The sequence below is a fragment of the Canariomyces notabilis genome (assembly GCF_033297395.1).
Source record: "Canariomyces notabilis strain CBS 508.74 unplaced genomic scaffold N656scaffold_6, whole genome shotgun sequence".
Classification (NCBI taxonomy): domain Eukaryota; kingdom Fungi; phylum Ascomycota; class Sordariomycetes; order Sordariales; family Chaetomiaceae; genus Canariomyces; species Canariomyces notabilis.
This window is the reverse complement of record NW_027041828.1, coordinates 1,121,988-1,143,007: the sequence shown is the minus strand read 5'-3', so window position 1 is coordinate 1,143,007 and position 21,020 is coordinate 1,121,988. Positions and strand designations below refer to the sequence as shown.

Sequence of the window (21,020 nt, the reverse complement as noted above, 5' to 3'; positions counted from 1 at the left end):
ACGGATGAGAACTGTCATGACAAAGTACTGTATTTGAATGATGGACTCGCTGGCCCCATGCACCCCTGAGTTACCACACCCGGGCCACGATCTCCTTAAGGGAGGCCGAGTGACGGTGTTTCCTAGCTGCCGATGTCGGCGAATATTGCCAGGGTTACGAAGTACATAACCATGTCTTTCCGGCTCTGTATTGTTACTGATTTTGAATGGTTCCTCTAGTGCAGTTTTTACATCGAGTTATCGATGGTGTTGAGGGGGTTGGCTTGGGACCCAATCGTGCTGGGCGTAGCGAACGCGAGACGAAGTGCCCCTCATCAGCGGTGGCGGTGATGGATGAGCTGGCGGTCTGGCTACGTCACCCCACAATTGGGGTGGCTGGTTGCTCGGCAACAGGGGCCGCAAGCACACAACGAAGACCAACCACGCCTGACTCCTAGCTCCCCATTCGTGAAAGCTCTCTTCTGTAGAACCAGATAGAATGCGAATTGGTAGCGCATCTTTACCAAACCTTCCTGACCGGCCCGCGATCCACAGTTTTCTCTGGAAAAGCAAGATGCCAGACTGGTTTTGAGTTTGACGGGAGGCTGGGTCGGTTAGGTTGGACGATCCACACACCCCGCGCGGCCCGGCAGGACGCCAGTCCCGCGGATTCGCTTGACACTTTTTCAGGGTCCATCGCTTCTGCCATTCGCCTTGGAAGTGGGCCCGTCACAGCCTGTCAGAACAAGAGATTGCATAATGTCATCGGATTGGATGGCCCAAGGGTACATTGCCAGCCCCTCAGAGGACACGTATAGGCACAGGGCAACGGTTTGCGCTCTTTGTTTTCGCAGATTGACGCTTCCATTCGCTGTCTTGCTCGTCGCGACGCGCCTGGAGACGTGGGGATTTGCGTGTAGAGAAGGAGGGGTATTCTGTCTCGACTGTAACCACGGCAGCGTCGTTGAGGCGACAATCAACGGATAGTTACTTTGTATGGTGCAAACGGATGGTGCTGGGCCGTTGCAATCTGGCATTTTGATTTCTTCAAGGTCACTGTCGGGGGAACATGGGGCTCCCCTGTGCGCTCCTCGGGGGCTTCTTTGGGGCTCCTTAGGGGGTGTAGCAGTTCCTGCGTGATCCCGTCACACAGTGGGCTTTTTGCGGGGATCAAGGTGCAAGATTGATGAGGTGAAAGTTGGGACGGACTCGGCGCCAGCGATTGTTGAGAGGGTCCAAAACAATTACTGAAGTCGCGGGCGTTGGATATGCCGCCAACGTTGCTATCCGAACAACAGCGAGCGGCAGTAATATCAAACGGAACTCGGGACGCGCGGGAGCGACGGTTGTTGCACGGCCTGTGCCTCTCCCGCGCTTGCTTTGGGAATGATTGGGCTGCAGATGGAAGACGGGAGAGTGGGCAAGAACCTGGGATGGCAGTTGTAACTTAGTGGGCCGTGCGCCACACCCACCATTCACATTTGAGCTCTGCGCTGCCCCAATTCTGCCGCTGACTGGTCGCTGAGCTCGCTCAAAGTAAACACAAACTGGCCTGACAGACCCTGGTTTGAACTTCAGTTGTCGTGACACAACCACACCACTACGAAAAGCCGTTGCGCCGTCCATCCGATTTCAAGTCGCGCGACGCTCCAGACGAGATCGAAGCAATCAGTTTCCAACATCAGCGCTGCCCCGAATTCCGATCGTGGGACCGTGAAGTTCGAAGCAGAATTTGGATTAATTACAACAACACAACCGCCGATCTTGGTCGCCGCTGAGCGCAAGCGAGCTTACAAATTTCGCTTTGCTTTTATGTATTTTGGCGTTGGTGGTGTTGCATGTTCCTTGCTCCTGGTGAGTCGCTTTTTGTTTGTATTCCGGAGCAAACCTGCAAGGACTGCGTCACGAAGTCATACAGAGCCATAACACAAGGTCTAACAGAATGTCTGTCGTGACGCAGTTCTCATGACCTTATGATCTCCATGGCTGCTTCAAGATACCACTAGAATTCGATTCGCGCTCGATTGGCCGTTGCCATCCCAGAACCCCCACGAAACGTAACCACTCTCCCTCGCACGCATCGCGAGGAATTGACCTACTCTTGGGCCTCTCGGGCCCCCTCCGAGGATGAGCCACCCACCGCCGCCTCCCCCGCCACCGCATGGGGAGAATCCGAGGACAACGGCCGGTGGCTCCGGTCTCCCACCTGGGCGATACGATATCTTCATCATACCAGAGCACTCGGCCGGCGCCGGATTCCTCTACCTGCCGTCGTTGAAGCCGTCATGGAACAGCTTCATCGCCGGCGGCGTTAGTGCGACCTTGTTTATGATGACCTTGCTCGTGCTCCGAGACGCATCCGCCGGCCCACAACGGACGCATACCGCGGCCTGGTTTTGGCCGCTCATGGGCGCTCTGATGATAGGCGGAGTTGGCATTGGGGCGTTCATGTTGGGGCGCACTCAGCACGAGCCCTATGCGCGACGTAGTACAGGAGGCGATAGGCCAAGCGATAGCCAGAAGCCAAATGGGGGAGGATACGCGGGCTCAGGGTCGTGGTACAACGCGCCGCCGAACAACGGACCGCCTCCGAACCAGGCACCCCCGCCTCCGCCTCCGCCTCCGCCGCCACCGCCGCCACCGCAACACGACATGCCAGGAAATGGTGGAGCTCAGTACCACTCCTGGCAGGACCAATCCACGCCGCCGGAGCCACAACCCCAGCCGCAGCCGCAGCCGCAGCCCCAACCTCAAGCTCAACCACAGCCCGAGCCTCAACCAAACCCGCACGAGCCGCCGCGCGACGAACCCAAGCCACAGCCTAAACCAACTCCCCAACCCCAAGCCCAGCCAACACCACAGCCGCCCCCACCCCAGGCCAATCCGCCAAAGATGGAAACCCCAAAGGGCGCATGGGAAAAGGCGAGGGAAGAGACCCGAAAGAGAGAGGAGGAGCGCAAAGCTCGAGAGGCAGAGGCCAAGCGGAGAGAGGAGGCAGCTCGCCGGCTACGCGAGCTGCGAGAGCGGGAGGCTAAGGAGCGCGAGAGGCGGGAGAGGGAGGCTCGGGAACGAGAGATCAAGGAGAAGCTGCGCAAAGAGCAGGAAGCCAGGGAGAGAGAGCGTCTCGAGAAGGAGTTACGGGAGAAGGTTGAAAAGGAGTTGCGTGAGAAAGCCGAGCAGGAGGCAAGGGAACGAGAAGCTCGCGAGCGAGAGGCGCGAGAACGGGAAGCCAGGCTTAGGGAAGAGGCCCGGAAGCGCGAGGAAGCTCGGCAACAGGCAGAAAAGGAACGGCAAGCGGCAAGGGAGCGGGAAGCCAGAGAAGCGAGAGAGCGCAAAGAGCGAGAAGAGCGCGCAGCTCGGCTACGTAAGGAAGCTGAGGAGAAGGAAAAGGAGAAGGAGAAAGAACAGAAAGAACAGAATGCGCGAAAGGGAAGCTCATATGCCTTCTCCTCGCTCGGCGAGAAGACAAGCATGTGGCCAAACGGCAAGCCGCCGAGCGTCGCCCCGTCCCAAGCAACATCCGCCCCGTCAACGCCAAAACCCGCCCCTCCCACTCCATCAGCGTCCCCACCCAAACAGACTCCTTCCCCGACAAAACCGAAGCCTGCGACTTCGGCCACGGGTGCCGAAGACGCCTACTCATATCGCCCCTATGACACACCCAAGAAACCAACCGCTCGCAAGAAGTCGGTGTCGGACTTTTCCGAATCCTCCTGGGCACCCTCGGCCTCGACGGCACGCACCACCCCACCGCCTTCGATGCGCGGCCCGTACACGACGAACGATCCCCAGAAGATCATCATCAAGGGAGTTTACGGCTTCCTGAACCAATTCTCCAAAACGCCAGCATCGCAGCTCGTTGCCGGCGTGGGTTCTGTCACAGACGGCCTCATCATGCGCATCACCTCGGCGGGGCTCTTTGTCGATGACGACGTGCGCGGCGTCGCCCAGCGCGAGTGGGACATCAAGGCCTGGACACTCAAGCAAGTCGAGGTGTGGTGCCCCACGCACGCAGCCAACAGCGTCGGGACGACCCCGCCGGGATCAGTGCCGAGTAATCACCCCTTCTTCAAGACCATGCCGACTAGCGCGCGGAGGGCCGCGGAACGGGGCGCGACAAAGACGTTTATCGGGGAGGAGGCTGTGCATTATATTGAAGAGCTTGGCAGGGCTTGTAGCGGCGGGTGCAAGAAGAGGACGGGGCCGTCCTCAGGCGACTTCAAAGGGTTCCACGTCGTCCGCGCAACGATACGGGACCAGGAAGGGAAGCGATATCTGTTTGTGATTGGCGAGGAGGAAGGGTGGAAGATCGCGCAGGGCCTGTTGGCGCTGAGGGGCAGCAGCCAGGTCAGGGCGCTGGGCGTGGCGGGGCTCAGTAGCCTCGAGACAAAGACGATTCTGGAGACGTTAGGGTGGGGCTGAGCGGGAGGGCGTTCAATGCCCTCTTGCTGGCTCGGTGAGGTTCGAATGGAGCTGCTGATATTATCAGCATGTGGCAGGCAGGCAAGGACCTGTACCAAGGAGCCCTAATCATGACAGGACGATATCCCACGCAAGCTGGTACGCCAAACGGCTTGGGGTATGAGAAGGCGATGGCGCTCTGACGGACGAAATTCATCCAAACTTGCGGCACAAGCCATCTGAAAAGCTGCAAACTTCAAGGCTTCAATACCCTGCGCTCATGACTCATGAGAAAATGGAACAACAACGGTCGTGCTGAGAGAAATGAAGGAATGAGTGAAGAAAGAAAGAAACGATAGGTACGGTGGTGCGTTGCAAGAAGGAAAGGGAGGGAGAAAAAGGGAGGGAGATATCCAATGCTGCTGCCGTTTTTGACATATTTTTATTCCTCCCCCCTCTCTCATTAGATTGCATTTTTACCCACACACAGCCCATGTTGTTGTTATTGTTGTTATTGTTGTTGTTGGAAAAATATGTGGTTCACCATCTTGTCACATACCTCTTGCATGGTCGGGGAGCACAGCACAGCACAGCGCGCGCATGCATTCCAACAGAGAAGAGAAACCTGGTCTATGGTCTACACGCTCATGCTAGGTAACATCAGAAAGTACAATCTTTAATCCCTTACTTAAGCACTGGCTGGGTTGTCCCTGTCTTGTTCCGTGTCTGAGGGGGCTTGGTTGAGTGAGTGGTGCGGGTGCTGTACCGGTAGTTTGACGCTTGCATAGCATGGCATAGCATAGCATGGAGGAGACTTTCCGTCTCGTGCGAGTTATTCATATCTCGTACAACATTAGAGTTACCAGGGAATTGATCTCACAACCTAGGATGCCAACAGTGAGGAAAAGGAAACCACAGTAGATTGAAGCCTTAGACCAACCCCTCCATATCCCCCAGTAAATGCTGTTCCCCCGAGCGCCCCTTGCCTTGAGACCGAGACCCGATCTTTCCCAAACCCAAACCCATTCCCATACCCAACCCTTCCTGCATAACATCCCGGTCATGGTCATGATCCTGCTGAGCCTCCTCCCCGGCATATTCGTATCCCAATCCTCCCGCCCTTCCCTTCCTCCGCCGCCTGCGCCTTCTCCTGCTGGCAGCAGCCGCCCACCAACCAGATCCAAACCCAAACCCAAACCCAAACCGACCAACCCACCAGCCTAATCCACGTCTATCATTACTAGCATTAGAAGTAGTATCTTTGGGATGTCCATGTCCAAACCCATCCCCATCAAAACTCCTCAGATACCTCTCAAACAACCTCGGCACCACCACCCGCAGAATAACCACCCGCCCAAGCAACACCAGCACGTGTCCGACCCCGGCCCAGACGATGAACACCCACTCCAGCACATCCATATTTACACCCCCACCACCACCACCACCAGCAACAGCCCCGTTCCCCGGCCAGGGGAGGGAGATGACCCTACCCACGATGTAAACTGCGACCACAGCAAGATGCAACAAATCCCAAACAACCCTCACCTCAACCCCACCACCTCCCCCTCCCCCTCCTCCAGTGGTACTACTACTACCGAGAAAGAACAACCGTTGTGCAAGGGAGAGGGCGTGCAATGCCAATTTGGCCAGCACGGCTGCGCGCGCAAGCCAGGGGAGATGGGAAGCAAAAAGGATTGCACAGATTGCGATTATTAGCCCCACACAGCCGGAGGCGACCAGTCCGTCGAGCGCTGTGAGTAATAAATAGTGGGTGACGGGGGTTACGGCGTCGGCGAGGTTCGGGCGGGTTGGGAGTGGGTGCGGGAACGTAGGGGGTTCTACCCGTGTTAACTAGCATGGTCTGTGAAAACAAAAACAAAAAAAGAAAAAGAAAAGGGGGAGAGGGGGGGGGGGCGGGGTATACCTCGCTCGATGACCACCTGCCAGGTTGTGGGGAGGGGTTGGGCGGTTAGGGTGGGTGTTGCCGTCGGGGTGGTGACGGTGGCATTGGATGCTGTGAGACTGAGACTGGCTGCGTCGTTGACTCCCATGCATGTAGGTGTAGGTGGGAGGAGGGTGACTGTCACGGGGCAGTCATACACCGTTCGCAAAATCCCGCGGTGGTGGCGGGAAAAGGCCACATCCAGATTGCCGTCGAGGTATTCACTGTTGGTCTTGCTTTCCGTCTCCGAATCCTTGCCGCCGTACTCCTCCTCCTCTATCAGCTCAAACGAGTCCTCATATTCCGGCTCTAGATTGTGATAGTACAGTTTCCTGACGTTCGTCACAACCCTCCTGACACGAAAAAGCGCGCCTGCATACGTCTTTGGGGCAGCGCCCAGGCCTGCGGGTCTGTGGCCGAGTTCTGTGTCGATCTGAATGGCGATACAGTACGGGCCGATCTCTGGCGTGGTAAATGCGTCCATTTCCCCCTCTTCTCGGTGGACTGCGACAGAGTACTGCGTCCCTGTGGACGTATCCCGTAGGGTAAAGGCGCAGCTCGAGAACGGGTCCCGCTCGCCAGTACAGACGAGAACGGCCACCTTGGTCCGGCTCACGCTGTTGTTCGGCAGGTGCAGATCGGCGTTGATGGACCGGACGTTGGTAAATGTTGACCCGAACGTCAGTGGTTGTCGGGAAGGATACAGCGGTAGCCATCGGTCTCGGTGGTTCTTAGTCGGATTGTGCCTCGGTCCGTGGAGATTGAAGAAAAGAGACACGGGGATCCCGTCCATGCTGCGTAGGATGCACGACATGCGCTCTGCTGACTTGTTGAGCCTCATGATTGGCTCCGTGTTGAAGCCGAGCAGCGCGGCCATGACAACGTGCATGTCGCCTGGGACCGTTGTGGCCCGCTTGCTCAGCTCGTTCCAGATCTGGACAAACAGGGTGCAATAATCGGGTGCCAGCGTTGCCGCACCATACGCGGTTCTGCTGGGTTTGACGCCGTTCGAGAAAGTCGACCGGAACTCTCGGCAAACGGACCGTGTCAGACTTGCAACCATGGTTGTGGCACTCACTCTCATTACTGTCGAGGCACGGCTTAGCAACAGGTCCGGCTGAGCCTGTGGCTTGGGCAGGAATGTCCTGCTCATCCAGGTTGCAGGGAGCGTAAGGGCCTCGGGCCAAGGAATTCCCGGCCGCCTACTGCGTGGTTTCGTGATAGCATCCTTATGTGACCTGAGTTGTGGTCCAAGGGCGTCAAAGGTGCCATCAGCACACTGGACCTCGCATGTCGCGGCCAAGGCTGCCTCCAAGAATGTCCAGCACCTCCCAATCCAGGGGCTGACGGCAAGCCTAGCGAACTGCTCGAGGCTGTCCGAATCCACAATCGACGTCTGTTCCAGCGTCGAGTCCAGGACCAAGAGCCGGTCAGCAGCCTGGTATACAGCGGGTAGCTTGTTGATGGCTCGGAGTCTCAGAAAGGCGTTGGGACCGGGGGGCGGCATGCAGAGGGCGTCGATCCACAGATATTTGGGACGGCGAGATCTCGCCGGTTGGAATTCCGTATCAAGGGAGCTCAACAAGTTGAGGTCAGGTTCATCTTGTTGGTTTCCCCTTAAGGACTTTAGTTTGCTGATGTGTGCATGCAGGTGTCTGAGCTGGCACTCAGGCAGCGCGTTTGCGTTTGCGTTTCCGATCCCTTCGGACCAGACATGGGACACGACGACGTAGCGTGTCCGCGCTGTCATCCTGACGACCTGTATCCTCACCCCGGTCTTGGACGACCCTCTCAGCCGGATCAGCGGGATGCCGCCCTCCTCGATGATGGCGCGGATCTGGTCCATTGGGACAGTCTTGGGCTGGCATTGGCAGCCGTGGTGCGCATGTCTCGGTACATAGCTGAATATGTCGGCGTTGCTGGCGACGCACTCGTCATCCGAGCACGCTTGGTGGCTGAGACCAGGGGAGTAGGTGCGAAAAAGGCGAGTAAAGTAGTATGCGACTGCGTAATTGTATGAGGTGAGGACCTTTTTGGCGTAGAACGGGCACCAACCCCGCAAGCGCAGCACATCCAGCATCAGCTGGGCGCTGGGTGACAAGACCTGGCTCGCTGGTGTGTCGGCTGCGGGCACAATCTCGTGGCGCCTGCGGGCAGCGGCGGAGGGCCATGGCCTGAGTCCTTCGTCGACGTCGCCGTGGGCCAGCTCCCACACCAGGCTCCTCAGGGCGGTGCAGAGCACCTTGACCGACAGGATGATGGTCGGAATGGGCTTGACATGGCTCTGCGACACCCGATCAAAGTCGTCGGCCAGGAGGACGACGGCGTGGAGAAACGTGTAATGCTCGCGCAGCACCTGCCTCCGATGTTCCTTCTCAGACTCATTCTTTCCATCCCTAACCGCCGTTGACGAGGCAATCCAGTCGTCCAGCAGGGGCAGCAAGGGTTTCGCGGAGACGCTGCGCGACACCTGGAAATCGCGGTAGTCGATGGGCCTGCCAAGGAACTCGGAGAGGGTGCCAAAGTAGAGCCACGACTGGGCGAGCGAGGCCAGACGGGGCGCGGGCAGGCTGGCCCAGCGGTCGCCAAAGCCGTGCGTCTTGGGGAAGTCCCAAAAGTCGGACCCAAAGACAAAGGGCGTGTCGGCGACGAAGGGCACGTCCAAGGGTTCAACGCCGGAACTGGGATGCGGGAGAAAGTCCATGATCAATCGGCAACGCTCGCGATCGATGCGGGGTCCAGGCACCGCTCCATGATTCGCCCAAATGCGCCACGCCGACCGATGGCGCTTGTCGATTGCCGATGTGATGGATGCTCGAGATGTGATGCGTCGAGTTGTGAGTGGTGGATGTGGTGATGATTTTCACGCGGTCACCTACACTGTGTGCTGTTCAAGCAATTGTATCACAATCAAGAATATGAAAAGAGAGGAAGAGAAAAAAGAACAAGATGACAATCGGCAAGACCGGGGGTGGAAGTGAGGATGTTGCGCGCAACGCTACACTGCAGGCAGTCACTCAGTACATGTGCGGCACAGTCCAGACTGTCAGTCAGCGCCAGAGTTCCCGTCGCATCCCAATTCCCAATTGTGTATATCGTCTCCGAGTCCATTTCGCCGGTTCTTTGCCTTGACTTGACCATGTCAGCTTTGCGCTGGTTGAAATGCGGACCAAAAAGGTTCCAAACATGAATTCGTTCAGGTTCCTAGGCAGATACACTCAAACGAAAGCTGAAGCTTGTGATGGGGGAAAAAAAGGGCGCATAACGTTACCGTTGGCCGTTGCTCAGCTCCTCTGGTTCCAAACCCCCAACTTCCAACCCCCATCACGATATGCTCAGCACTAATATATTTTACAGGAAGCACACCTCAGCTTCTCAACCATTTGTTGGGTTGGGTTGGTGAGCACACGCGCAAAGGCAAGAGCACACGAGCGGGCTGCTGTGCCGCTCTTTCTGCAAGTTGCCGAGCCTGGGTAGTAACTAACTCCTGACACACCCAACACCGTAGGTGTTGTAGCGTCACCGTCTTCTCTGCTTGCCAAGTTGCCTGTTGGTGTTGGTTGTGAGTGAACGTATTACCGTAACGTTAATGAATTCCTGCGTCATCCAAGTGTTCCGATTGGAGCGCCCTATTGGCAATGGGAACCAACAAGACAGTCACAGGCTCATAGCAGGGGAATAGAAAGAGAAAGAAGAGAAAAAGAGGGAGGAAAGGGGCTACTCAGGCTCCTGTATGTACTGTACATACATACATAACTAAGTTGTACTAGGTAGGTAGACAGAGACAGAGCAGCTCTACGGACTACGGATACACGCAAAGCAATACAAAACGGCACAAAACAAAACCTCTTTTTTTACCCACCTGCCCTCTTCCCTGCCTACCTAGGTATACTGGTATACTGCACTTAAGGTAAGTGAAGCTAAGGTACTACTAGTACTACAAAAATGTACGAAACAACCAACATACAAAACAGACAGACACACAGACATGAACCTAACCTAACCTAACCTGGCAGGTAGGCCAAACCATTAACTACCTTAGGTACCATACCCAATGTCAATCAATCAATCAATTACCCCCCAGCGTCCCAGCCAGGTTCATAGACATGTACGCATCCCTAGTCCAATCATCCTCATCACCATCATCATCATTCCCCCCAGTCCGCGTCTTCCCTTGATCACCACCGCTACCCGTACCGCTCCCCGGCCGGAACGGCAGGTTCCAGTCATCCAGCGACTCCCTGCCGTCGACGCCCGGCAGCCGGATCTGCGGCGGCGGCGCCTGTTGTTTGCTCTCCGCCGCCGCCCCCGTGGTAGTGTTGTTGTTATTATTTTCACTGCCATCCTCCCGCAGCCCAAACTGCTCAAAATCCGGCAGCTCAAAGGCATGCGGATCAAAGTGTTGCTGCTGCGGCTGCGGGCGGTTCTTGGTTGGCGTCTGGTCGTTGTCTACCGCACCACCAACTTCCCGGTCGTCCGCCGGCATCTCCACCGGGCCTAGTGGTTGCTGTTGCTGGTGCTGGTGCTGTTCTTGTTGTTGAAGATAGGGTGTTACTGTTGGCTGGGCCGGTATCACGCCTGGGAGGTTGATGTGCATATCTTGTTGTTGCTTGTGCTGTTGCTGATGATCCCACTCGTGGTGTTCCAAGGTCTGTGGCGCGGGCTCAACATTTCTCAGGGAGCTTGTCCCCCCGCTTCCATGCGCAGTTCCGACTGGGACTCCTTGGCCACTTGAGCTGCGGAAACTGCCGAGGCTGCCACGATGGTAGTCAGACGAAGAAAGGCCGTCGTGTCCCGCGCTGCCCTGATCTCCAGTCGACGCAGCCGGTATGCCGCCCAGCGCTTCGCGTGCCTCCCGGTCCATATCTTTGATGGCGAACTGGGCCATGGTGCGCATCTTGCGGCTAACCCACCCCGCAAGGATCTTCCCACGCTGTTTCTCCCCTAGCCGGCTACGCGGGAAGTCGCCCTTGTTCACGAAGGCCACAATGTCGGCTATAATCTGATGCTCGTTGAGAATGGCGTTAACAATGACGGGCACCATGGAGGCGAGGTATGCTTTGCGTGCAACCTCGACCAGCACAACAACGAGGCCACCAGCTTGGAAGATAGCACTAGCAACAAAATCAGTCAGATTCGTACGAAAAGCCACAACCACGGATCTAAACTTACCAACCACCCGGGACAATGTTGCGATGACAACGCTCAACCGACGCCTCGAGATCCATGGGGAAATGACTCAGCCCATTAATCTCAAACGTCTCCCCAATACTTCCCAGGACAAACAAGACCTGCATATCAACCAGCGCACCCCCCGGCCCTATCGGCCTCCTCACGCTATGGAGGAACCCGAGATCTCCGGTGCGGACATAGCGAATGCTCGGATCCTCGACCGTCCGCCCATCAAACCGCTCCGCATCGAACGGATCCTTCGACCCATAAAACGCCTTGACGCACGCTTCCGAGTCGACCCAGATCTCTCCGTACTCGCCTTCGTTGCACAGCATCCGGCTTTCCGGGTTGACAATGGCAATCTGCGTAGACACAGGTACCATGCCCGAGTCCTGAACCAGGAGTGCTTTTGGATCTCTCTCCGGATCCGTCACGTAGATGAGGCCTCGTCGTAGGGCCTTGGCGTCGAGCCATAATTCAATGGGCTCGATGCACATGTAGGAGCGCGATGCAATCATGGGGTTCAAGACGTGCGAGTAGACCGTGTTGATGGCGGTCCGGTCGAGGCCCGTCGCCGCAAAGTGCATGCGAACCTTTTGGAAGACGTCGACCCGGGGCCGTCCTTCAGCCGAGATCATCATGTTCTTCAGCTCGTGCAGCGTGAAGCCCTTTCCGGGCATCAAGTTCATGGCGTGGTCCAGCATCTGAGGGGTTGCGTACGTGTCCTTGATCTTGTATCGGGATAGTATCAAGAAGAGGGAGGCTGGATTCTGAGCAAACTCGACCGGCGAGAGGAGATACGTAGGCGTGCCGATGTAGATTCCCATCAGACACGTGTGGATAAAGCCCAAGCCAGTCGTACTCCTCACACACCCCAGCACGGGCCGCGAGCTCGTCATTTGGCACGTTTCCTTTTGCACCTTGCACATGCCCAGGATGGTGTCATGGCCGAGCTGGACTGCAACTCGCCGCTGGTCAGGCGTCCAGTACGTCCAGATGACAACCGGATGCCCCGGCTGGACCCAGACGGGGTCCATGGTGATGCCGAGATCTCGCAACCCACTGCTTTGCTTCGGCGGCTTGGTTGTATTGTACACGCTTGGAATCGAGACTTTGAGCACCTGGGCGGTTTGTTTGATGTGCTGGGCTACCGTTTTCATCTTTAGGAGATGGTCCACGTCCTGGTTTACCAGGACAGCTCTCACCCTAAAGTCCGACAAGAGGTGCAAGAAGGCTGGCACATCCTCCGATAGGCGGTTTTGGTCCATGGGCGCGACGGGAATGACGATGACGCCAAGATTGATGCAGGCGTGGACCGCGAAGATGAATTCTTCAGAATGCGTGTACATGAGGATGACGTGGTCGCCGGCTCGGAGCTTCACTTTGTTCCTGAGATAGACGGCAACGGCAGCGACCTTCAAGTCAAACTTCTTCCAGGTTACGCCCTTGCCCTCCTTGCCGCGACCGTCAATGGTGCAGAAAGCCAGCTCCTCCGGTTGCCTAGCTACTCGCCATTGGATCAGGTCGGTGATGCTTGAGAAGTTGTTCAGCGGCGTCGACGTCCTGTCATCAATAACCACCTCCCTGCGGTCAATACCTGAATACTGTTTATCCGCAGGAGAGAGGACCTCAGCCCGAGAATCGGATGCCATCGGAGACCAGATGCCGCCTACCGGGTCAATGCCCACAGGTAGGTTGAGCACAGCGTGCTCCACTGCGAACTTGACGTGAACACATGGAAGGCTCCCCAGATCAAACTCCCTCCTGCACAGCATATTTCCAATCTCCCGGCGTCCATTCCTGTGCACTCTCGGCAGCGCGTTGGGCGCTGTGATCATGACGCAGTAGACACGGAGATTGTGCTCCTGCATCAGCACATCCATGCACCTCTCGGCTAACGAATCGAGCAAGGCAGTATCCAGCTGTCGGGGCGGCCCACCGTTTGTGGCCGGGGCTGTCGACGCCGCCTGAGACTCGAGCACCACCACAGGTAGGTGTTCCTCATTGACGAAGACGTCAAAGGCGGAGCAGTCAAAGATCTTGGGCACGTTCTTCATGATGCTCACTACAATATGCTGGACGAAGAAGTAGCGATACTCGGCGCCCTCACTGCCGCCATGTTCGACCCATTCCACCTTCTGTCTGATGCGGTCCTCGTATAGACCGAGAACATAAACCTTGCCTTCGATAACGGTGCCTAGAAGGCCGGTTCGAAGGAACTCGGGCTCGACCGGCGTCGGTGTTGGATTGCCGGGCTCGAATTTGTATGGCCGAGCGTGGAAGATCTGCTCCGTGTGCTTGGGCAAGGCCCAGAAACCGCCCGACAAGGAAGGAGAGTCAACCCAGATTTCGCCCACGGCATTAGGTGAAGCCAGGAGACCGTTCTCCGGATCCACCACGGCAAGCGTCGCATCAGGGATGGGATATCCAAACGCACCGACGCGGACAGTTCCAGGCTCGCTCGCCGCTCGCTTACTGGCCTCTTCTCCGATGGCAACAACGACCACCTCGTTAGTCTTTAGGGCTTCCCTGTCGAGAAGCACTTCGCCCAACTCATTGTTGGAACGCTCTTCTGTCCTTGTCGTTGTCGCTTGCCCAAGCAGAGTGGAGAATCCGTTTGGGGGTGCTGGTTTCTCCTCCTCCTTTTCGTCCTCGGAAGAATCCTCATCCAGGTCCGTCTCGAGTTTCAAAGGGCAGCCCATTCGCTCTTCACCACCCAGCCAGTCCCGAACGCTAATCACCATGCCGCCGTGCTCAGGAAGACACAGCATGGGCGCCACAACTTCCCTGGGCCGTTTGTTACGGAGGGGGCGGAACCAGCGGTCGGCGAGCAGCTCATTGAATTCGCTGTCAACCGTGAGGGTGTCAATTAAGCACAATTTAACCGTTTGAAAGTTTGGCTCCATGCCCTTCTTGAAGTTCCTCGTCGCCATAGGGTCGGCCTGATAGTTGTATGCGGCCCGCTTGAGGCCAGGATAGTCGGCAACCATCAGCGTAGGCTTGTACTTTGTGATTAAGTGGGCATAGAGGCCGGGAACCTCCACCGCCTTGTTTTCCATCCAGACTGTGGTGTGTCCGCCATACACGGTAAGGAGGATGCCGAGAATCATGCCAATGCCCTGACGCGCATCCAGGTAAGAGAGCAGGATCTCGCTGCCCGCCTTGCCGCCTATCAAACGACCGTTCTTGTCGCGCAAGTTCCGGTCGAATGTGTCGGCGGGTCCGTTGCCGGGGACCGTCGAGATAATTGCGCTAAGACAAGCGAGCTGGTGCATGATGGTTCGGTGGCTGAGAACTACGCCTCGCAGGTCGCCCGTGGGTGCTCGAGAGAACTCGATGTAGGCAAGATCGGGGACCGACAAGGGGGGCACGTCATCCTTCTTCTTAGCGTGATAACTGCCGAACTCGTTGGTCTTCCACCACTCGACTCCCTTGGGCCAGTGGAGCTTTTGGGCCGTAATGTCGCGCTGAAAGGTCTTTAGATTGTTGTCGGTGGTCAAGGCCAAGTGGGCCTGCGTGGATGTCAGGATGAAATTGAGCTTCTGGTAGTCCTGAAGCTCGTTGATGGGAACAGCGACCACGCCGGCGATAAAGCAGCCAAGCAACGCTATGGCAAAGTCGATGATCTCGGTGTCCCGGTAGATGAGCGCAACCCGGTCCCCGCGGTACAGGGAACTCTTGTCCCGGATTACCTGAGCCACCTTTTCCGCCCTTGCAGCAAGCTTGTCCCACGTGATGGAAGCAATCTCCTTCCCCTTGCTATCCAACACCCAGTAGGCGGGAAGCTTCGCCGCGGTGCGGCCACGGTGTCTGAGCACTGCTGCAATGTTGTCAAAGTTGGACATGAGAGTGTTCTCGTCGTGCGTGTCATGGATAGCGAACGGGACCTCGCGCGGCTCAAGGGGCATCAAAAACTGCAGCGCATCCGGCGGAGGCAAATCGCTTGCAGAAAGCATTGGCGGCGCCATGGCAGCGGTAGGGGAGAAAGCATCGCTGGCCGAGTATCTGTGAGGGCCTCCGTACTCCCCGGCAGGCCCATGGTCGTAAGCCTGCTGCTGCCCGGCGAAGTCGGAAAAATAGGCCTGCGAATCTAGCAAGGTCCCAGTCCTGCTGTCGTAGGGGTTCTGCTGCGGCTCGTCCATGTAATCCCCGTGTTGCTCGGGGTTGAAGGCGTAGTCAGTCGATACCATGGTCCCCGATCGAGTAGAGGTCTCGTTGGCCGGGGTTGTGGAGAGGAAGAGGGAGTCATGCTGGCGTATGTTTGGGCGGTGTTCGGCCATCGGACCGCCCGGGGCGAGCAAAGATGCAGGATGCGCGTCGAGATTTGCATATGGCGACTGAGGCTGGTAGTCCGCGGGCGAGCCCTGCGAGTCGGGAGATCGCGAGACGGACGAATTCGCGTTCAAGGCGGCAAGCGAGGCAGCACGGTGTCCCTCGTCCCCAAGCTTGTATGAGTCGTCGTCGTCTGCAGAATGAATCCTAAGCCCGCCCAACCTGGGCTCGGCAACGCCCTCGAATCCATATTGAGACAAGATCTGGGTACGCCGCTTCTGATACCTGGAACACAGGGAATGTGCGGTTAGCGAGCCGTTGAAGACAGGACAGGGCGGCGCGGGGACATGGGAGGCTTAAGGTCGAATTGTACCGCACCCTTTCTGTGTGATGTCGCCTTCCTAGAGAGCAGAGACAAGCAGATGTCAGCGAGCTGGCAGAACAGAGAGCTTGCAGCGGGGAAGCAAGGCGAAGTGAAGACAAGCGTGACACACCTGGAGCTCCCTCTCCAGCTCATTCAGCTTGTCCTGCAATTCGGGACTGAGTGCGGCCATGGCGAGCAACCTTGGCGCAGCAACAGATGACCGTGGCGTTCGTTCTCGTTCCCGAGAAGGCGGCCAATGTCGAGCCGTAGCGGGAGCTCACCGAGAGCCGTGCGTGATCTCGTCGATAGGCCCAAAACCGTCTCAACTGGAATGGAGACGCATGGAACTGGGAGCGGAGGGCGCCAGATCAGTGGGCGCCAAATTCACCTGGAGTCGCACTGGGCAGAGCTCGTTTGTCGATCGGCTGTCGTCCCTCCTTGACCTTCCAGGTTGTGACGTAAGGTCCTCGAGGTACGGGAATGTGGTGTAGTTTCTTGGTTGCGCCTAATAGCCACACGTTTAGGTTGGTATGTAGGTATCGGTTCCTATTGTAACCCGGACCACAGGCGGGCAATGTCGCCAGATGGCACAAGTTGGCGGGGTTTGTCGGGAAACTGCTTGGGTAACCCTGAATTGCTCTGCTCTGGCCCCTGGATGCTGCCGCTGGTGTGGGTCACGTCAGCGGTTCAACTTTCAAGACCCTTCCACGACAGGCCCCTAAACGTCACTCGCTAATCCGTACGTACAGTACAATACAATCCATGAGGCATCCGGTTAAGCAAGGGAATGTCCAATTCCTATGCAAACAATGATGAGATTGGGATACCCTAACACTGTGCCGAGATTATCACCAATCCTCTAATCGCTAACTGCAGGTTTGACTCTAGTTATGTCTGCGCATCTGAGGTGGTTGCCGGTGGAGAGGGTGTAAGGTACCTCCGTACGGAGGTTGGGGCCAAAAGTTTTCGACAACCGGAGCTGGTGCCAAGCCTGCCAACGTGTAAGAAGCAAGGAGGACTCGGAATGAGAGACGCACTGTATTTTCTTTGGGAATAGCGCTCCCTCGCAGATCCCATGTGAGCGGGCAATGGAGTGGCCCTGTGGCTGGCCCTGTAAGTGGGTTTCATTCTAGTGGATTCAGTGGCTAGTTGTAGGTGGCCTGAGCTGACCCCGAGCTGATGTGTGCAAACCATACTGTACTGGTGGCCTTGGCAGTCTTGGCAGGAGCAATTTGTCGAAAACTTTTGGCCCCAACCTCCGTACTGTGATTGCCTTACCGGATGTAATTACCTACTCCACAGTCTGTTCGGCACAGACAACTGATGCTTTCCCATAATAACTCTTCCCTCCCACAACCTCTCTTGACTTCTCTTCCCAAATCTTCCTCAACAGACGGTAGGTGAACGCACTTAAAATGCCAGCACGCAAATTCGGCCCTCATGAGCATAATGTGAACGAGACATACCTCGGGCGGTCTGCTATACCTATCTTTTGCGAAACACTCGACAGGCACCATCTACTTCGTATGCTCTGCGGTATGTTACCTGGTGCGCTTTCCATTCCTGCTCTTCAACCACAAAGCACAGTTATTAGCGACTATGATGAGATGAACGCATTTTTCACAGACCTGTTCTGAACACCAGTGTTGAGACAATGCATTGAGCTCTACTGACTCGCATCCTCCTGCCTCACATTATCATCGAGAAATGTCATGCTCGGGCAGTATGCTAACTCGTTCTCAGTGCCGAGTCGTTTCTTTGTTTGTCAAAGCTTATTTTAAGCATCATGGAAGACGGACCGAACATGCGCCATCTCTTTTGTCTTGGGGGTCGAGCTTTGTTGTTAACCCCAAATTATCGCGGCACCGCTTACTTCCGACTCTATCATAGCATTCGTCCCTGAACAATAGGTATTGAGTCCATTGAGGCTGGACGAGTGTCCATTCTTCCTCGAACAATATGTATTGAACCCATAGAGTCTTGACGAGTGTTGGGTTTTTGTTTAGAAGAAATATGAAGTCTGTATATAAAGTCCTGTGCCCTGAGACAAGAGGATTGTCTGTTCATTCTAGAAGTGTTCTCATCTTACTTCATACATTCTTAGCACAGTTATCCAGCTGGTCCAGCTGTGTTTTCACTTCTAACCATACGTTCTCGGTACATTCTTTCCAAGTAGTCCAGCGGAGCTGCTACTTAAACCCAATTCTTGTCTACACGCCTAGACGGTTGATATCTCTTCATACACTCTTGAACCAATACGACTCGACGATCTCGACAGCTGCGCTGCTACTCAGACCCATCTCTTGTCTGCAACCCTAACAGGTTGATCCTTCTTCACTACCTCCATCCATCTCTACGATCTCGAAGATATAACGGGAAATCCAGACAACAATATGTCGTATTCCGACGACTTTTTCGATGAGGAGCTAGAGTTTTCCATCCTCAATGCCTTCAATCAAGGACAGGAGAACGCCGATCAAGCCTCCGTGGATGGAACTCAATCCAACCAAAACCAAGAGGGAAGTCAGGAAGTTGTTGAAAACCAGGCAACTCCTGATCTTGCCTTCCAGGGGAATCCCTATGGCTACAATCAGCCCCAGCAACAGCTGGTGCAGCAACAGGTCGAGCAACCGGTCCAGCAACATTCCTATCCCCCTCCACCGGCCCCATACGTTCCTCAACAGTATGGTATGCAGCCGCAGTTTAACATCCCACAGGGGCAACCCTCCGTCGCAGCAGAGATGGCGTATCCTCCGCATCACCTGTCTGCTCCGACCATGGCGCAAGCCTATCCCCCTGTCCTGGCACCACAAGCCGGCTTCCCGCCACAGCTGCCCATTCCCAACCAGGTACTGCACGGGGGCGTGAAACTTACGCATAACAGGAAACGGAAATTCGAGCCCGGAAATGACCCGGGTCGAATTTACCAAAAGCCATCCGGGCTGGGTCCTTGGGGCCCGATAGTCCCGGCAAAGCAGCCCTATCACACATTTGAATACTGCAAATCCACGGCTGAACTGAAGCCGATGCGGATGTTTTCCAAGGAGGAGCTGATTCTCTTCTTCCATGGAGTAGGGCACCCGAACCCCAACCGGAGGCTGACCCTTTGGATCCAAAACACACCGGCGCAATCTAACGACCGCTACGCCAACGGTCCCAGCTCCGGTAAGTGCCGCTACGTGGACTGCCGAGCTGGTCAAAACACCATCCTGAAAGGCTTTTTCCGTGTGGCCTTTGATGAGTTCTCCGACCATACCGGTGTGACCTTGGATCCGTTCCACAATGCGGGATACATGCATCTCCATTGCTTTGAGGAACTCTTCGATCTTGGCTACCTCATCCACTACGGGGCCGCTGCTTACGGCTTCTCCATTCGGCCAGACACCCGTCAGTTCCCGTTCGAGACGCGGAACACGGCAGGCATTACGCGGGACCACCAAGAGATGGCTAATGCCTACCACGAATGGGTAGCCCAGCAGAAGGCCAGGGTTGATTTGATCCGAGCCCAGAATGAGTATTATACAGGTTTTGACCCTCACTGGGTTCCACCTCATAATCAGCGGCTCGGATATGCTCTCACCATTGCCCACATGTCTCTAGAAGTCAAGGGCCGCGCACGAAAGCGCGAGGAGCGTGGCGGCGTCCATATCGGCCAACACCTGGGCAATCTGGATGTCCACAACAAGCTGAAGCGACGGGAGGCCCGGAGAAAGCGCCGGGAGGCGAGGAACCAAAGCGATACCAGCGAGTCCTCGTCGTCCTCAGGCTCACAACAGCCCTCAAACAGCCCTCAGCCAGGTAGGTTGGATCTTACTAACAACGCTCCGGCTGCAGGCAACGGGTTTGGCTTCGGCAATAACAACAGTCCGGCCTATGTGCGACTCGGCACGCCGGTGCTTCCGGACAACAATATCTACGGCGCCCCACCTCCGCAGCAACCTGTTCACTGGTCCAACTCCCGACAATCTTCTCAAGAGGACGAGGAAGCGGACGACGGCTCGCGGGGCCGCAAGCGGAGGCGCATCGAGGGGGCCCAAACCCAAACCCAGCCTGCCTGGACAGGCCAAGCCCAACCCCAGCATGGCTGGCCCCCCGCCTCAGAGTTCAGCCCTCGCACCACACGCCAGCGCAGCCGCGAGACAGGTGAGTCCATCCTGGGGATGATCACATCCCAGCCACACCTCACGCGCAGCACGGCCCAGCAGGTGCAGGAACTCCTGCAGAGCGAGCCGCAGCACGTCCAGGCCGAGGTCCAAACACAAATCCAGCAGGCGGCGCCCCAATATGCTCCCCTCGTGATGCCCCCGCCCGATAATGGCGGTGTTGACCGCATGTGGGTGGAGCCGCAGGACAACCTCGAGGCGCGGCTGGGCAGGCTTCCCAGGCGCCAGCGCAGGGAGGTGGATGAGTTCGTCAGGCGGCGCGAGAGGAGGGGGGGGAAGATTAAGTATCAGAGTCTGTGACCTGAGCTAATCTGATTTCGAGGAGAGAGGGGGGGAGAGGTAAGTTCTGACTGAAAAAGAGGTAAGTTGAATAGATAACAGATTGAGTTTTGTCGAGTCTGGAGCATGGATAGATTAGCCGATGTAGGATATTGAGAGAGGCAGCAACTGGCTTGCTGGTGTATTAGATGCGAGGAAGCATGATAGTAATGTATATATGAGACGAGCCAAAACTGGCATAGAACAGCATATGCTCATGTGTTTTGATGGGAGGGGATATGATACTGACAACAGCAGTGAATGCGAGTTATGTCCATTTTGTGTAACAGTCGTCGAGTCTGGGAAGCATGGGGACTCCAGTCATTCTTCAGATGTTCATCCCAACAACTTGAACGCCAGGTGTTGGTAAGGAGACTGTCGAGCGAGCAAGCGAGCGAATCGGAGAAGC

At 56.4% G+C, this 21,020-nt stretch overlaps 5 protein-coding genes across 5 annotated transcripts; 2 read left to right on the top strand and 3 right to left on the bottom strand.

The window, feature by feature from the left end:
• Nucleotides 1-1,058: 1,058 nt before the first annotated feature.
• Nucleotides 1,059-1,856, bottom strand: N656DRAFT_589758 (uncharacterized protein). The gene has a single exon (XM_064810205.1). The coding sequence runs from the start codon at nt 1,603-1,605 to the stop codon at nt 1,150-1,152; it is 456 nt and encodes a 151-aa protein (XP_064671963.1). The 5' UTR covers nt 1,606-1,856; the 3' UTR covers nt 1,059-1,149.
• Nucleotides 1,804-4,533, top strand: N656DRAFT_589945 (uncharacterized protein). Its single transcript, XM_064810206.1, has 2 exons — nt 1,804-1,833; nt 1,940-4,533. The coding sequence occupies exon 2, from the start codon at nt 2,107-2,109 to the stop codon at nt 4,399-4,401; it is 2,295 nt and encodes a 764-aa protein (XP_064671962.1). The 5' UTR covers nt 1,804-1,833; nt 1,940-2,106; the 3' UTR covers nt 4,402-4,533.
• A 777-nt stretch (nt 4,534-5,310) lies between these two features.
• On the bottom strand, nt 5,311-9,026 carry N656DRAFT_796859 (uncharacterized protein; the record flags this gene model as incomplete). The annotated part of the gene is made up of 2 exons (XM_064817573.1): nt 5,311-6,218; nt 6,305-9,026. 2 exons carry the CDS (start codon nt 9,024-9,026, stop codon nt 5,311-5,313), a joined length of 3,630 nt encoding a protein of 1,209 aa, XP_064671961.1.
• Nucleotides 9,027-10,391: 1,365 nt separating this feature from the next.
• On the bottom strand, nt 10,392-16,320 carry N656DRAFT_706212 (acetyl-CoA synthetase-like protein; the record flags this gene model as incomplete). Its single annotated transcript, XM_064811337.1, has 4 exons — nt 10,392-11,436; nt 11,495-16,051; nt 16,145-16,167; nt 16,261-16,320. 4 exons carry the CDS (start codon nt 16,318-16,320, stop codon nt 10,392-10,394), a joined length of 5,685 nt encoding a protein of 1,894 aa, XP_064671960.1.
• Nucleotides 16,321-18,523: 2,203 nt separating this feature from the next.
• N656DRAFT_796857 (uncharacterized protein) lies at nt 18,524-20,593 on the top strand (the record flags this gene model as incomplete). The annotated part of the gene is made up of 2 exons (XM_064817572.1): nt 18,524-19,928; nt 19,965-20,593. The coding sequence occupies 2 exons, from the start codon at nt 18,524-18,526 to the stop codon at nt 20,591-20,593; spliced, it is 2,034 nt and encodes a 677-aa protein (XP_064671959.1).
• Between the last annotated feature and the right edge of the window lie 427 nt (nt 20,594-21,020).

Bases quoted from the DNA above. Each gene is read 5' to 3' on its own strand.
- N656DRAFT_589758 (XM_064810205.1), bottom strand. From the start codon at position 1,605: ATGGACGGCGCAACGGCTTTTCGTAGTGGTGTGGTTGTGTCACGACAA.
- N656DRAFT_589945 (XM_064810206.1), top strand. From the start codon at position 2,107: ATGAGCCACCCACCGCCGCCTCCCCCGCCACCGCATGGGGAGAATCCG.